This window comes from Cynocephalus volans, chromosome 5, assembly GCF_027409185.1.
Source record: "Cynocephalus volans isolate mCynVol1 chromosome 5, mCynVol1.pri, whole genome shotgun sequence".
Classification (NCBI taxonomy): Eukaryota; Metazoa; Chordata; class Mammalia; order Dermoptera; family Cynocephalidae; genus Cynocephalus; species Cynocephalus volans.
Window position 1 is genome coordinate 32,450,274 of NC_084464.1, and position 18,063 is coordinate 32,468,336.

General features: G+C 39.3%; 1 protein-coding gene across 1 annotated transcript in view; it reads right to left on the reverse strand.

Annotated features, from left to right (window-relative positions):
* The window catches only part of MBOAT1 (membrane bound O-acyltransferase domain containing 1), a 104,453-nt gene that overhangs the window by 47,874 nt on the left and 38,516 nt on the right, over positions 1–18,063 (reverse strand). The window contains exons 2-3 of the mRNA XM_063097055.1: positions 1,376–1,521; positions 222–299 (exon numbers count right to left, since the gene is read on the reverse strand). Coding sequence (XP_062953125.1) covers positions 222–299; positions 1,376–1,521 — 224 coding nt within the window. The remainder of the gene's footprint in view (positions 1–221; positions 300–1,375; positions 1,522–18,063) is intronic.

Genomic DNA, 18,063 nt, shown 5'->3' on the forward strand with positions numbered 1-18,063 from the left:
ATATACTCTCTCTCACCTGAGGCCCAGTTTACATCCCACCTTTTTCATAAAGCCTGCTACGAAGACTCCCAGCATTTAGGGCTCTCCGTCCCTCCATGTGAAATCCTAGAGAACTCAGAATACTCCACTTGTGGCAAATGGGGAAGGTGCACCTTTACTCTGGAAATACATTTCAAAGATCACAAAAAACCTTATTGCATTATTCATTCCCAAGGTCTTACCTGTGAATATTGGATACACTTGCAGTGACCATGATTCCATAGCACACTAACACCAGCACAAAAAGATGCACAGAGTACCTTTAAGACATAATGGCAGGGGACACTGAATGTATTTCATATTAACATACCTTTTGGCCACCCATACTGCTACCCCACCTCCACCCCCTCTAAGAAGTAAGTGATCAGTTACCCCGTGTTTATGTGAGAGAAAATAAATCAAATATTTTTGTTCTATGCAATTAATATGCTATATCTTGAAATGACACCAAAAAATCATGGCATAGTCTGCCATCTGCAGCACTAGAAATATCGGGCATCCATAAATGGAACGCTTCTACATTTTTCATATATTCAATTGAGAGTCCAGAGAGAAGAGTTCTTTCTCCAGAACTTTATTGTTTTACATTTTAAAGTATCAGTACCAAAACTGGGCTTCCCCAGATACCAAGACTTTTACCTGGTGGCTGATTTAAAACACTTATCCTTTCTCTAATTTTTCTTCAAGGAGAAGGAGCAGTATTCTAGTACAATTCCTTGAACAAATTCACTAATTTTCTTAGTTTGTACTTCTAGAAATGTTGCTCCTAAAACTTCTTCCCTAAGAAGTGCCAATCCCTGGGAATTTGCCCAGCTTACCTAGTATAGGTTAAGTCCAGTCTATGGGCTTTCTCTGCTATAGCACGACTCACATTCCCTAAGACCTTCACTGAAACTATTGTTCTGTTCTGACGAGATGTAGGACTAACAGCAATGTCTCTAGCAGTAATGCAAGAAATACACCAATAGCTACCATTATTAGCAAAAAGTTCCTCGCTGGGAAAAATTAAACCTATAGCACCCCATTTACATAGCAGGGGTGGGAGGTTCAGATCAGTAGAAGACTAATTTTAAGAAAAAATTCATTGCATTGACTTCCAATGGATAGTCAGTTATTGATTCCAGGTACCTATGGTAAATAGAGAGATTCCTGCAATATCCACATTATTTTATGGTAAGATTTTTACAATATTTTACAATATTACAAAATTTTACAATACTTATTTTGCAATATGGTATTTTGCAATACCGTATATTTCTTACCTAGTGCAATGTCAAGAATATTGCCACCAAACATCCAAATGATAAATATTAGAATTTATGAGGCTCATACTCACCAGCCAAAACAAAAAATGACAAAGTAGATGCCAAAAATGGTGGCAAATGCATGCCGGACATCAGAACTGGATTTACCAGGACTTAAGTAGATGCGAAACCAGAAAGCAGCAAACAAAGCAAATAGCTGGCAAGCCACGAAATTCACCTGCGGGGGAAAGGGAACAGAAACCTTTACTGTTTCACCCGTGTGTGAATTTGCTCTCATTTTATCACATTCCACATCAAGATGCATCGCAGACTTAGATTTGGTTCCCAGCAGAGCATCTGTTTGGAAGAGGTGTAAAAGATGGAAGGGATAACCGTTGGCCCATATCGTATTAGAAGTGACAAACCCAACAGTTCCTTCTCCAACCCTTTAATACCAGCAAGAGTGCTTTCCCACCCACAAGCAGGGGCTCTTAGGTAAAGGGCCAAAGCAGTGAGGTCTGATTGCTGGGTCTCTTTTCTTATGTCCAGAACTACCCAGAGGAAAAAATGTGTCCATTTAGAGATGCAACATTTGGCAAAAGAGTTCCTGGTTTGGGACTTAAGAAATCAAATCTTTCTCCAAAGTGATCATATGCTGTTTCCTCACTCCTCCCTGCCTGCCTTGTACAGCTTCCCTCTCCCACCCAATATTCAGACAGCAAAGTCTTCTGTGTCCTTTCTTCCAAAGGGAGAAGCAACACAGCTTAGGATCAAGGGTCTGTCTCTGGGTTTTCCAGCTCCTAAGTAGAGTTTTGTAAACCTAAAGCACAGACAAATCTGAAAGTCAAAGCAGTTTCCAGAAATTGGAGAAAGATTTTTTTCTGTTTAGTTCTAAAAGCTTGTCTTCCTAAATCAAAAGCAAAGCTGAAGAAATTAACACAAAGAGTTTCCATAATTATGGAGGAAAGAAAAACTCTGAAAGGTGAAAGGGCTACTTTTCTGTATTTTAATTTAACGGGAGATAAAAAGTTTGGTCAGCAGTCTGAAGAAGAGGTGTCCCCAGTTTCAGTGGAGACAGAACTTGGATATGCAGGTACAGGGTTGGGCGCAATGATGCTGAGACTACAGAAACTGATGGGATCCCTAGGGACGTGTGGAAGAACGATGAAGGTATCCCAGTAGCCGAGATGGTTGCCTGGCTTCTCAGAGCATGGCCACGGGAGGCGGCCAGCCCTGCAGGGCAGCGTGCTTCCAGGAGGCTGAGTGGGTGACGAAGTACACAGAGCTGAGGCACCTATAGGCCCCCTCATGGGCCCCCTCACAGGCTCTGGCAACAGCAGAGAGGCAGGATGAGAGCTGGCAGACCTGAAAAGGTCATGCAATTGGAGGGAGGAAAACATTGAGTGTGAACCTGCCACCCTGAGCCATGGAAGGGGCTGCAGGGGCAGCAGATCCAGCCACAAGAGGCCAAGACCAAAACCACAAGGATGAGCTCCACCTGAGCAGAGGCCAGCACCGCCCGCACGGCAGGACCAGATGCCCTCCCCAAGGCCAGGAAGGTCTGTAAACTCCTCAGGCCTTAGATCAGCCCCGAGTGAAGAGGTGACAACCCTTTTATGTAACCAGTCTCACACTGGAAGTGAGTTGCCCCAAAATGGCAAGGTAGCTTGAAAGCCACGTTAAATTTAGTAAGGAGAAATTAAAAAGTTACATTTTTGGCATAGTGTGTCTGTGGCTGTAAATTTTAAACCCACCATTATTGCCACTATTGGAAATATGCACAAAAATTTGCATGAAAAATATTCACCTCAGCATTATTTCTAGTACCGAAAAGAAGGAGGAATCTGAAGTTCAACACTAGTAAAGATACTGGTCCACCCATGAAACAACCGAAGAATGCACCTGCATTACCATCCTTATCTAAAGTAATATGGTAGTGTTTTCTACAAGCTGTAACTTTTGACTGACTCTTGGAAATTTATTCATTGGATGATAGAAAGCTAAATGTTATAAAAATGTTGAGGCATCATTTGCAAAACAAAATGAAGTAAAAGCAACTTAAGTAGAGGAAAATAGAGGGAGAGTAATCCGTGGTGAACCCACTCAATAGGACAGTATGCCACTATTAAAAATGGGCATTATAGGGCCGAGCCCGTGGCGCACTTGGTAGAGTGCGGCGCTGGGAGCGCTGCGACGCTCCCGCCGCGGGTTCGGATCCTATATAGAACTGGCCGGTGCACTCACTGGCTGAGTGCTGGTCACGAAAAAGGACAAAAAAAAAAAAAAAAAAAAAAAAAGTGGGCATTATAAAGCACCTGTAATAAAATGAAAAGCATTCGCCGTAACTAACAGAAAGAGTATAAAATTGTACGTATATTTACAACTATGCTAAAAGAAAAAAAACAGTGGCATATAGAAAAAGGCCAAGATAACACGTAAAACTGAATATATAGCTATTATGTTAGGATGGAATCTAGGCAAATTTTTTTGTAAATTTTTTTCACAGTTTGAAATCATAAAATTCCACGTGGAATTTCCCATATACTCACATACACACAACTGGGATACTCTAAGAAACTCATAATGCTTCTGGCTGGTACCCAACTCTTCTTCCCCCAGAAAGATATCCTTATTTAGTTCTACTTGCTCTAGCCTCAGGGTTGCACTTATTAGCACCTACTACAAATAAAGCCTAGGGAGCAGTCAGGAAGAGGTCTACATGTAAAAAGAAAAATCTCATCTTCAAGAAAAACATACTTTTTAGAGGCAGCAAAATGTCAAGAGTAATAAGGCAGGTGGCCAAAGAGAATGGAAAATATATACCATGATGCTCTTTAATAAACTCCACATTTAAAAGGAACATGTGCAAAGTTTTTACTTTTCTACTGATCCACTTCTTCCACAGCAGCAAAGAAAGCTGCACTTTCATTTGTGACATCCCACAATACGCTCCCCACAATGACAGTACTGTGCGGGCCCTTATGCATAAGGAAACAGCAGAGCACAGCTGTTTTGATCAACACAAGCAAGACTCACATCACAGATTCAGCAAGAGCTCAATTTCCACAACTCTTGCAAGATTTCAAAGTCACTGCAAGCAAATAAAACACATACCCAAGTATTTGGCTTCTTATTCCACCAAACCACAATCAAACTGTGCTGCAATTTTCAAATACGCCTTAAATCTTTCTACTCTAATGTGCTTCTAAAAAGGCATGATTCAGGGATTTCTGTTCCATGGCCTTCATATTCTTCCAATGAAAAAATGTACTTAGCCAGGAGTTAAAAACGTTGCCTTCCTTCTAATGAAGAGATGCAAACAGGCTATTTTTAACAAACAGCAAATATTAATAGTCCAAAATGATCACCCTACTACAGTGGCTTGCCAGTGGCTCACCAGTGAGGTGCAGGCAACTGTCCAGGCCTGGAATGTTTTTCTTAGCAACACTGCCTTATATGCTCCAAGATAAACCTATCTAATTAAACAATTCCTTATTTAAAGGCAAGCCATTCTTCCACCACACAGTGCCCCCTACAAATAAATGTGGACGGGGAAGAATACTAACAATGCTATTCCTTTCTGTACCAAAAACAGAAAGTGTCTGTACCACATTCTTTGGCTACTTTGCACTTTCAAAGACATCCTTGTTAGACTTTCATTTCACACTCCTTGGAATGTCAGCAAGAAATGTTTCTAAATCTATAAAGAGCCCATTTTTTTCCAAGCTTGTGGATAAGCAAATATTATTTGACTGATAATCAATGTGCACAATTTATAACCAAACAACCTTCTTAATTGATATTTCACCTCATCTTAACAATAAATGTCATTTATTGAGTGCTTACCATGTGTCAGGCACAGTGATCAACCTTACACAAATGCCTCGTTTAAGCCTTACAACAACCTTATGAAGTAGTTTATTCTCCCTTTACATAGGAGGAAAATGCACACTAAAATGGTTAAGCACAATGTGCAAGTCACAAAGTTAGTGGGTAGTAGAGCCAGGGTTTAAAAGCTAGCCTGAGAACTTATTCATTATACTATACTGCTTCAATCACCTCCCAACATTCTCCCCAGAAATATTATCACTCAGGGGGAACTTAGTAGCTACCTGTATTAATTTGCTAGGGCTGCTATAACCAAGTACCACAGACTGAGTGGCTTAAACAACAGATATTTACTTCCTCACAGTTCTGGAGGCTGGAAGTCCAAGATCAAGGTGTCAGCAGGGTTGGTTTTTTCTGGGGCCTCTCTCCTTGGCTTGCAGATAGCCGTCTTCTCCCTGTGTCTTCACATGGTCTTCTCTCTGTGTGTCTGTCTTCATCTCCTCTTCTTACAAGGACACAAGTCAGACTGGATCAGGATCATCCCGAATAGCCTCATTTTAAAAGAATTACTTCTTTTAAAGCCCTGTCTCCAAATACAGTCACATTCTGGGGTACTGGAGGTTAGGACTTCAACATCTGAATTTTGGGGGAACATAGTTCAGCCCACAACACTGCTCGGCAAAAATCCTTTACTCAATCACATGGAATGAAACAGACTTCATTTTCTCTGCTGCTACACGTGGAATGTGAGCAAGCCCCAAAGCAAAGGCTGTGTGGTTGCTGTGAGCCTCTGTATGAGCTGGAGCCTCCCACCCCCCTGGGGGTAACTCATCCACTGAAACAGCTCCTGAGAGGGGCCTCCAGCTCCTGCTCCTACCTCCCTGCTCATTAGCCTGTAATGGGTTTATACATATTGAAAGATTCACTAACCTTCAGCCTTTGTTTCAAACACACAAGTTTTAAAGCAATAATAATAATCAGCATTTCTTGAGCATGTATTATGTGCCAGGGGCTCCACACTGTTGGCTGTTACTCTGCATGCTTCCCATCTATTATCTATTTTGTCTTCTCAGCAACCCTCAGTGACCTACTAGGAAACTCGGACACAATGTCATTGGCCACCCAACACTCAGCTGTAGGGCAGCACCACAAGTCAAACTGAGATGCCTAGTCCCTGCATGCGGTTGCCTCTCCAGATCTCAGTGCTGCACAAGGGAGATGTGAAGTAGGCTGCTAGGGTGGAAAATCCTCCCAACAACTGTTCTTTGAGGCTTGCATAAATTCTCTCTCTCTCTCTCCCTCTCCCTTTCCCCCTCCCTCCCTCCCTCCCTCTCTCTCTCTCTCTCTCTCTCTCTCTCTCTCTCTCTCTCTCTCCCTCTAGTTTTCATACTTACATACCATCATACCATGCCTTTTTCTACCAGTTCAGAGTAGATCATCAGAACCTCTAGAATGAGATAACCCCTCTCTTAATTCCCAGAGAAAGAATCCTTATATACTCAGAGTTTTAACTGGATAGGAAGACTTTGGGCTTACCTTACTCTGCAAATATCTTGCCACATATATTAGTCATGATTTAGAATGAAAACCCTTTTTAAAACTGACTCCAGTGGATATAAGGGGGTGGGGGAGATGATTATGCTCTCTCTTTAGCCATGGCAAGGAAAAACCCTGAAATATGTATGTGATCTCTTTTAAGGATCTGCCTGCAGCTTACCTCCCACCCCATAAATCATATCCATATAATCTTTGGCCCAGCAGGCAGGGAAGACTGTATAGAATTCAGGACCATTTAGGAGTCCTGAAAAACCCTGTCCACATACATGCTGTCACCCACCTCCTCTGGAAATAAAATTTCTCCAAAAGTGTTAATTAACTATTTGCCAGTTACAAATGCTTACTGCTGACTAAATGCCAGGACCTAAGTCCTTTTGCCTGTACAACTCCTTTATTTTCACAACTCTTTGAGGTTCTTTGAGGGGTCCATTTTATAGATAAGGAAATTAAGTCACAGAGAGGTTAAGAAATTTACACAAAAATCATACACCTACTCGGTGGCAACACTGGAATTTAAACCCAGGGAGTCTAGTCCCTGAGCCCATCTGCTTAGCCAGTACGCTATAGTTCACTTAACTCAACCTTCTCACTAAATTCCAGCATCTCATTTTCCAGTTGAGGAAACTGGAGCCCAGAGATAACAAGTGACTTGGCCTGCATCACACAGCCTCTGAACGTCAGAGTCAGGACTAGAACTCAGGTGTCCTGACTCGGGTCCCAAGTGAGTTCCAATGATTCCCCACCAGCCTCGGATGTGGGATGGAAGTAAAGCGGGTGCAGGGGGCCAGATGGACCCATCTGGGAATAACAGTCTGAGTGAAGAACCCTGGGCCTCCAGAGGGGTGAGGGGTGCACACTGTGGAAAGGGACACCACTGAATGAGGAAGTGAAATGTTTGGGGCAACTTTATAACCTTGACTGGGGTGTGGGTATGTCAAGTTTCATACAAGATAAAGATCACCAGCAGCACATGTATGCGTGTGCATGCATGTGTGTGTGTGTGTGTGTGTGTGTATGATGTGTACATATAATTATACATACATATATATATATTTAATACCAGGGTACTTCAAAAACTTCATGGAAAGATGCGTATTACCATTTAATTCTATTTTTCCATCAACTTTTTGAAGTACCATTGTATTAAATATGTGTATATTACAGTATAATATATACATATATTTAATATCTAATGTATACAACGTGTATATATAAAATGTATCTATAATATAAACATATATTTAATATGGAATGTACGTGTATTCATACATATATAGTGTGTATGTGCGTGTGTGTGTGTGTGTATATATATATATACATGTATTCATGAAACCTGAAATTTTTCGGATGACCCAGGTTCACCCAGCTGGGCCTGGAGTCGCCTTCTCTCAGTCTGGTGCCATAATAAAAAGTTACCTCAACTGAGAGACTACCACCACTTACAAGGTTATATGGGATAATAACATCTACTCCATAAGATTGGAGTGGGCACTAAATGGGATATGAAAGTTCTCTGTAAACTATAAAGCTCCACAAGTATTAGGTTAGCTACAAACTGTAAAGTCAGAAAATGGCTCTCAACACTGAACCCTGGAGTCAACCAGGGAGCTATATTCTAAAAAAGTAAAATTAAAAGGGTCTGATATTAGGGCCCCACTCCAGATCAGACCTGGAGGCTGAGTTGGGAGGGGGGGCAGGGCACAGGCATCCTTTTAAAATTTTTTTGAAGTTCCCAGTAATTAAAATATTCAGCCCGGGCTCAGATCCACAGCTTTAATTCATCATGATGCTAATTGAGAAGTAAGAGGCAGTCTGGTGAGCATATATTAGAGTGATGAAAGATTTTTAATCAGGCATAAAATAGACAAGAGAATCTCTGACAATCCATGATCATCTGGGTCCAAGCTCCTCATTTTGTGGGTAAGGAAACTGGTCCACAGAGGGAAAAGGCTACTACTATGGCCAGTTTCCTGACTTTACAGACAGATCTGCTTCCACTGTATAAATGGATGCAAAACTACATGTCCAATGTGAACTATAGCATCTTTATGGATTTAAACTTTTTTGACAGACTGTCCATATGTGCTGGCTGACAAACTGTGACTGCATTTTGTAGCTCTAACACTGCCTTGCCGCTCCATACACGCTGATTTCTGACCTGACGAGAAAGGCATAGCATGTTGCATACCTAACTTTTCAAAGGTTTGAAAATGAATAGGAAAAACAATCTGTCCATATAGAATGGGTAAAAGCCATCCAAGCTAATCAAACAAATATCCTATATTCCCAAGACTGAACAAATGTTGTAAGAACTTTGGGTACTTCTTCGAGGCATAAAGTAAAACTACATCCAAAGGCAGTCAATTGAAAGAAGCCATAGAGTTTATTTTTTTACCTAATTTCATTTTATTATAAAATTAGTAAAAGCTCATTTTAACACATCGAACAATACAGAGGTGTACATGAAAAAGCTCACAGTCCCTTCATCCCTACCCTTCTACACCAACCATCTGCCTTCCTCCTTAGCGGATCAGAATATATTCTTTAAAAATTTTTTCTATACTTAAAAAATCCACAAATATACCCATTGTGATATTGTTAAAAAATATATTTGGTCTTCATTCCGTCTTCTGACATATAACTCCTAAAATCCCTAGACTCTCCAGTGATGAGTCTTTCCATATGCTAAAGATGGCAGGCAGCCCCTAGGGTAGCTTCAACATAGACGAAGGTGGGACTTGTAGTCCCACCTCCCCAACTTCCAAGGAAGGGAGAAGGACTGAAAGTTAAGTTGATCACCAGCAGCCAGTGATTTAATCAATCATGCCTACATAATAAAGCCTCCATTAAAAACCCGAGAGGCCTGGATTCGGAGAACTTAGGGATAGCTGAACACATGGAGGTTCCTGGAGGGTGGCACACCTGGGGAGGGCATGGAAGCTCCACACCCCTTCCTCTATACATGCATCTGTTAGTCTGGATCCTTTGTAGTATTCTTTATAAAAAAAAAAAAACAGTAAGTGTAAGTATGTGTTTCCCTGGGTTCTGTGAGACACTCTAGCAAACTGATCGAACCCAAGGAAGGGGTTGAGGGAAACCTGATGTATAGCTGGTCGATCAGAAGTTCCAGAGGCCTGGACTTGCAACAAGTATCTGAAGTGCAGGCAGTCTTGGGGACTGAGCCCTCAACCTGTGGGATCTGATGCTATCTCCAAGTAGATAGTGTGCAAATTGAATTGAATTAGAGGACACCCAGCTGCTGTTCACTGGAGAATTGCTGGCTTGTTTGCTAGTGGGAAGAAATCCCCACACATTTGGTCAGAGAAGTCAGAAGTCTGTTTTCTGTGTTGATTGCTGTTGGGTAAGAGTGTAGAGGAAAGAGTGTGTTTTTCACACTGACTCCCTCATCCATATGAGACAGGAAATGCTCAGTCCCCCTGGGATCCAGTTTCAGGCCACTGCCCTGGGTCTCAAACCACTCCCCTAGGACTCAATCCCCACCTCTGAGCCCTGAGCTATGATGGCTTGTGGCACCTATTTTTGGTACCAACATGTAGAGATTGAGACCACAGGAGGCAGACTTACGTAACCTTGATGCTGAACACGCACAGTAAAAAGTTTATCCTATGAATGATCTTCCACTGGAGGGTGCTAGAGAGCACCAAGCGTGTAGTGGAATTTGACAGATGAACATGCTCTGAAAGAGATCAACGGAGCATGTGCAAGACTAGGTTACATACCTGGGAACCACCTCCTTAGTTGCATATATATTAGGTAGTATGAATATATAGAGAGAGCCAAACTATAAAAGTAGAGTCTAGGAAGAAGACGGGGCTGTTGCTTGCTCTCTCTGAGCCAGCCCACACTTCACCTACGAGGTATGTATTACTCACTTTTTACGTTAAACTTGACCTTACCAGGGTGCTGTTCCACTCTGGAGCCAGCCTGCCCTTTGTACAGCGTGTATTTCTTTCTTTTGTATTAAACTTGCTGTGGCTGCCACTCACTCTCTGGAGCCAGCCTGCACTTTCCCTGTGAAGTCTGTATTTTTCATTCTTTACATTAAACCTGTTTTTCACTTCCTCCTGTGACTCTGCTCTTGAATTCTTTCCTATGGCAGAATCAAGAACCTGGTAGAGGACGGGGTGTGTTGAGGTTGGCGATCGGACCTCCCCAGACCCTCTCCTCTGGTATCACATATACATTGATTTCTCTTTTAGTTTAATGTAATCCTGGTACAAAAACTACCCTCTAATTTGATATTTCACTCAACAATAGATGGACATCTTTCCAAGGCAAATCATATTGGGCTAACTTGTACTTTTTTTAAAAGTTGCATAATAATCCATTGTATGGTGGGTGTGGAGAACATTCCCCATTCCTTATATTTTTTATATAGAGAGGGTAATTTCCACTCCATTCCCTAGGAGAGAAAATATGGAAGGACCATTTCCACCCCTACACCCTGATCCCCTGACCCCCTCCTCCCCAGGGAAGGAGGGATGGCTTAACCAATGTGAATCTGGGAGGAGCCACCAAGCAGGCCCAGCTCAGGCCCTAGGGGACTTCTCTCTCTGGGAGCTAGCCTGCCTTTGACGAGGCATTCTCAGCTCTGTGCCCCCTGCCATATTATGGATATAACATAATTTACTCAACCATTCTACACCTTCTAGTTGTTTCCCATGTTTTGCTATTACAAACAGCACAGTAAAATCCTTGTACCTATATCCTCACATAATGGTGAAGGTATGTCTATAAAATAAATTGCTAGCTCAGTCAAATGGTATATTTAAAATTTTAATAAACACTGCCAGATTACATTACACAAAAGTCGAAGCAGTTTTTTACTCCCACTAGTTACATATAAGACTGTCTTCTCCTCACCCTTGCCAGCATTGGATGCTGGAAAACTGCCTAATTTTTTCAATTACTGAAAAACTGGTATTGCATTACTTTTAATTTGCATTTTCCTGACTACTGGGTGAGCATCTTTTCATTTATTATTGGCCACTGAACTAACATTTTCAAATGTTTACTGTAAAAGGGCGTAGTTACCCAGATGAATTAAACAGATTTTAATCAATAGTAATTGAGAGTTGGTATGGAGTTAAGAGTACAAGCTATGAAGTCAGAATGCTTGAGATGGAATCCCACCCTAAACCCCTACTTGTACAGTCCTAGCCAAGTTATTTAGCTTGTGTCTCCAATTCTTCTGTAAAATGGGAATAATATAGCTACTCTCAGAGAATTAAGTGAGGTAATGCATGTCAAATGATTAGCACCATGCCTGTCACTGCATTGCAATGCATTCTACATATTATCTCTTGTGTTCCATCAAACTGTCTACCCAACACTGTAGCAAGGAGAAAAGCTCAAAGGCATTAATTAGAGTTGACCAATTTTTCTGCACATCCTTCAATAAAAAGCATATAAACGATAAAAAGACCTCCCCCAAAATCACCTACCAAATGCATAATAAGCTCCTACATAGACAAAGAACTGACATGTCCTAAATGTAAAAATGCAATTAGCCCATCTTCTTTCCCAAATGAGATTTAGATTTATGACTGTGCTTTGAAGACACCACATTCATTTCTCACTTTTTAATCTCATTTATTTTAAAGTTCTTAAACATACACATTTGAAATAGTAAAATTAATCAAAAAATATAAGCCCAACCAGTCTGGATTAATTGTGTTATAATACTATACAGTGTCATCTTACAAAAAAGTGATTATCTCTCTCCACATACACATACACATGGTATTTAGTTGTTTCATATCACTAAGGAGGCAGTAAGTACAAATATCATTTTCCCAGGGAGTAAAATAAGAGGTTAAACAAGATTATTTAAAGAGAGAGAAGAAACGGTTTCCAAGTTGCTTCTTTTCCCAACAACCTATGTTGCCTCCTAAACAAAAAATTTGAACAGTTTATTTTCTGGTGGACTTAAGCAAAAATGTTATCACTGCAAAGAAAGTGCCCTCCACACCCACATGCAGTCTCCTATCACCAATAATACTATTTGCTTTTTAATACGCTACTATGAACAAGATCTTTGGGGACAATGGAAAATGCAGAATCAGGGCTATATTTTCTTAGGCAACACCCCAGGGTGTGACCAATTATTTCAGAGTGTGTTGTGAAATCCTCAAAAGTCTCAAAACAAAATTAATTTTAACTAAGCTTAATTTGAAAATAAAACACATTGCCATTTAGATTTTATAAACTCGATCTGTGGGGCCAGCTGGGATGCAGCGCAAATGTCACAACTCTATGAGCAGAAGGACCCAGGTCTGATGGCTGCTGTGCAACAGGGGACTGCCAAAATAGGAATATCTGTGACTCTGCCTGGTCCCAAGAAACTAAGCTATTTTGAGCTCCTATTATGTAATCACCTTCTCCAAAATATGTGCGTATAATAAAAAGAAAACTACAATGTGTACCAAGAGTCAAAGAAACTACACATCCCTGTTTAAAAAGAAACTGCATACTCAACAGCAAACTAGACATGGTTTTCAAAGGTGGGAAACAAGTTACCAACAGTAGGTAAAAAAAATTTTAATAGTGAGCAAGTTTTTCTTTGGTGCCTATTAAGGTTTCCATCTTCCCGTCTCTCTATAGTTTCACGGGAGAAAGGGAAGTAGAGAGATTTGTGTTTTAAAAATGTAACCACAAAGAATCTCTAAAATCATACTCCATTTTTAACCTCCGCTTCATTCAATAAGATGCAGCACGTCCCCAACATGCTACAACTGCTCTGGCCAAGTCGCCAGCTGTCTCCTTATTTGCTAAAGCCGGTCCACAATATCCAGTCATTGCCAGCTATGAGGTCTTGGCAGCATTTGACACTGAGCACTATTCTCTGCTCTTTCTTCTTTTTTATTTTCCTTTATTTATTTTTATGCTAAAAGATATGGCATATTTTTTTCTTTTTCTCTTTTTCTTTTTATGTTTTGTTTTGTTTTGTTTTATCTCATAGCATTTTTTTTATTTGGTAAAAAAATGTGTTATTTATATGGTAAAATATTTATAACATAAAATATAACATAAGATTTGCCATTTTAACCATTTTTAAACATACAATTATGTGGAATTAATTACATTCACAATGCTGTTTCTATTTCAAAAACTTTTTCAGGGCCGGCCCGTGTCTCACTTGGGAGAGTGTGGTGCTGATAACATCAAGGCCATGGGTTCGGATCCCTATATAGTAGGGATGGCTGGTTGGCTCACTTGGGAGACCGTGGTGCTGACAACACCAAGTCAAGGGTTAAGATCCCCTTACTGGTCATCAAAAAAAAAAAAAAAATTTTTTTTTTTTCATCACACTAAACATAAACTCTGTACCCATTAAGCAACAACTTCCCATTAATCTCCCACCCCCCACCCTCCCCAGTTTCTGGTAACATTTACTATACGTCTGCCTCTGAATTTTTTTTTTGTTTTTAATTTTTTTTTTCCTTATTTGACCCATGATAATTGTATATATTTACAGAGTACAATGTGATATTTCAGTACATTTGTAAAGGGTGCAATGATCATATCAGGGTAATTAGCATATCCATCACCTCTAACATTTGTCACCTCCTTGTGTTGGGAACATTCAAAACCCTCTCAACTAGCTACTTGAAGTTATACAGTAATTTGTTGTTAACTGCAGCCTCTCTACAGTACTACAGAGCACTAGATCTCATTCTTCCTATCTAGCTGCAATTTTGTATCCATTGACCATCTTCTTCCTATCTCCCCTCCCCTTACCAGTCTCTAGTAACCACTATTCTACTCTCTACTTCTGTAAAATCAACATTTTTAGCTTCCACATATGAGTGAGAACATGCAATATTTCTCTATCTGTGCCTGGCTTACTTCACTTAACATAATTTTCACTAAGCTCATCCATGTTGCTGCAAATGGCAGAATTTCATTTTACTTATGGCGAGTAATATTCCATTGTGTATATATACCACATTTTCTTTATCCAATCATCCATTGACGGACATTTAAGTTGGTTCCATATCTTGGCTATTGTGAATAGAGCCACGATACACGTGATGGGAGTGCAGGTGTCCCTTCAACATGTCGATTTCCATTCCTTTGTATAAATACCCAGTAGTGAAATTGCTGAATCATATAGTAGTTCTATTTGTAGTTTTTCTATGAATAACCTTTGTTATTTGGACCCTTTGTCAAAAATCAGTTGGCTGTAGGCACGTGGATTTATTTCCAGATCCTCTATTCTGTTCCACTGGTCTTTTTTGAGAAACCTCTGTACTGTATTCCATAATAGCTGTACTAATTTACATCCCCACAAACAATGCATGAATTCCCCATTCTCAGCATCTTTGTTGGTGTTTGTTATTTTCTGTCTTTTTGATAATAGCCATTCTAATTGGGTGACATGTTATCTCACTCTGGTTTTAATTTGCATTTCTCTGATGATTAGTGATGTAGAGCATTTTTTCATACACCTGTTGGCCATCTTTATGTCTTCTTTTGAGAAATGTCTGTTCAGCTCCTTTGCCCATTTTTTAATCAGATTACTAGTTTTTTTTATTGTTAAGTTGTTGGAGTTTTTGTGTATTCTGGATATTAATTACTTGTCAGATAAATAGTTTGCAAATATTTTCTCTCACTCTGCAGGTTGTCTCTTTACACTGCTGATTGCTTCCTTTGCTGTGCAGAGGCTTTTTAGTTTCATATAATGCCATTCATTTATTTTTGCTTTTGTTGCCTTTGCTTTTGAGATCTTATACATAAAATCTTTCCCAGGTCCTGTATCCTGAAGCATTTCCCCTGTGTTTTATCCTAGTACTCTTATAGTTTCCAGTTTTACATTTGTTTATAATCCATTTTGAGTTGATTTTTGTATGGTAAGAGATAAAGGTCTAGTTTCATTCTTCTGCATATGCACTCTAGTTTTCCCAGCACCATTTATTGCATAGACTGTCCTTTCCCCAATGTATGTTCTTGGCCCCTTTGTAAAAAATCAGTTGGCTGTAGGCACATAGATTTATTTACAGATTCTGTATTCTGTTCCACTGGTCTATGTGTGTTTTCGTCTCTGTACCATGCTATCTTGGTTATGTAGCTTTGTATTTAGTCAGGGAATGTGTTGCCTCCCACTTTGTTTTTACTGCTAAGGATTGCTTTGTCTATTTGGGGTCTCTTGTTTTCCATATAAATTTTAAGATTATTTTTTCTATTTCTGTGAAGTATGTCATTGGTAGTTGGATAGGGATTGCATTGACTCTGTAGATTGCTTTGGGTAATATGGTCATTTTGACAATATTGATTCTTCCAATCCATGAACATAGGATGTCTTTTCATTTTATTGTGTCTTCTTTAATGTCTTTAATCAGCATTTTATAGTTCTCATTGTACAGATCTTTCACTTCCTTGGTTAAATTTATTCCTAAGTATTTCCATTGTTGTTCTTGCTACCGTAAATGGGATTGCTTTCTTGATTTCTTTTTCCACTCGTTCCTTGTCGGTATATAGAAATGCTACTGATTCCTGAATGTTAATTTTCCATCCTGCAACTTTATTGAATGTTTATCAGATCTAAGAGGTTTTTAGTAGAGTCATTAGGTTTCTCTCTATATAAAATCATGTCATCTGCAAACGGGGGTAATTTGGCTTTCTCCTTTCCAATTTGGACGCCCTTACTTGCTTTCTTTTGCCTAATTGCTCTGGCTAGGACTTCTAGTACTGTGTTAAATAATATTGGTGAGAGTGGGCGTCCTTGTCTTGTTCCAGTTCTCAAGAAAAAAGCTGAAAGTATACTGTTAGCTGTGCATTTGTCATATATGGCCTTTATTGTGTTAAGATACTTTCCTTCTATACCTAATTTGTTAAGAGATTTTATCATGAAGAGATGTTGAATTTTATCAAATGCTTTTTCTGCATCTATTAAGTAGATTGTATGGTTTGTTTCTTTCATTCTCCTGATGTGATGTACCACATTTCTTGATTCAAAATATATGGAACCATTCTTGCATCCCTGGGATAAAGTCCTCTTGATCATGGTGCATAATCTTTTTGATGTGCTGTTGCTAGGATTTGGTTTGTGAGTATTTTATTAAGGATTTTTGCATCTATGTTCCTCAGGGATATTGGCCTGTAGTTTTATTTTTTTGATATGTCATTGCCCAGTTTTGGTATCAGGGTAATGCTGGCATCATGAAATAAGTTTGGAAGAATTCCGTCTACTTCAAATTTTTTTAAATAGTTTGAGAAGTACTGGTATTAGTTCTTCTTTAAAAGTGTGGTAGAATTCAGCAGTAAAGCCATCTGATCCAGGCCTTTTCTTTTGGGGGACAGTTTTTATTACTGATTCAATCTTGTTACTTGTTATTTGTCTATTCAGGTTTTCTATTTCTTTTTGGTTCAATCTTGGTAGGATATATGTGCCCAGAAATTCTTCCATTTGCTGTAGGTTTTCATATTTATTGGCATATATTTGGTCATAATAGTCTCCAATGATCCTTTGTATTACTGTGGTATCAGGTGTAATGTTTCCTTTTGCATTTCTGATTTTACTTATTGGGTCTTTTTTTTTTTTTCTTGTTTAAGCTAGCTAATGGTTTGTTGATTTTGTTCTTTTTTTCAAAAAATCAGCTTTTCATATGATCTTTTATATCGTTATGTCTAGTCTCAATTTCACTTATTTCTGCTCTAAATTTTATTTCTTTTTTTGCTACTAATTTGGGATTTGGTTTGTTCTTGCTTTTGTAGTTCCTTGAAATGCGTTGTTAGGTTGTTTATTTAAAATCTTTATTTTGTTGATGGAGGGGGTTTTGCTATAAAGTTTCCTCTTAATACAGCCTTGCCTGTATACCATAGGTTTTCATATGTTGTGTTTCTGTCTTCATTTGTTTCAAGAAATTTTTTTATTTCCTTCTTAATTTCTTCTTTGAACCACTGGTCATTAAGGAGCATGCTGTTTAATTTCCATATATTAGTACAGTTTCAAAAGTTCCTCTTATTATTGATTTCTAGTTTCACTCTATTTTGGTCAGAAAATCTACTTTATATGATTTCATTTTTTTGAACTTTTTGAGACTTGTTTTGTGGCCTGACATATGGTCAGTCCTGAAGAAAGTTCCATGAGCTTATGAAAAGAATGCATATTCTGTAGCTGTTGGATGAAATGTTCTGTAAATATCTGTTGGATCCATCTAGTCTATGGTGCCATTTAAATTCACTGTTTCCATGTTGATTTTCTGTCTAGATGATCTGTCCAATGCTGAGAGTAGGGTGGTAAAGTTCCCAGCTATTATTGTGTTGGTGTCTATCTCACCCTTTATATCTGATAATATTTGCTTTATGTATCTGGGTAGCCTGGTGTTGGGTGCATATATATTTATAATTGTTATATCCTCTTACTGTATTG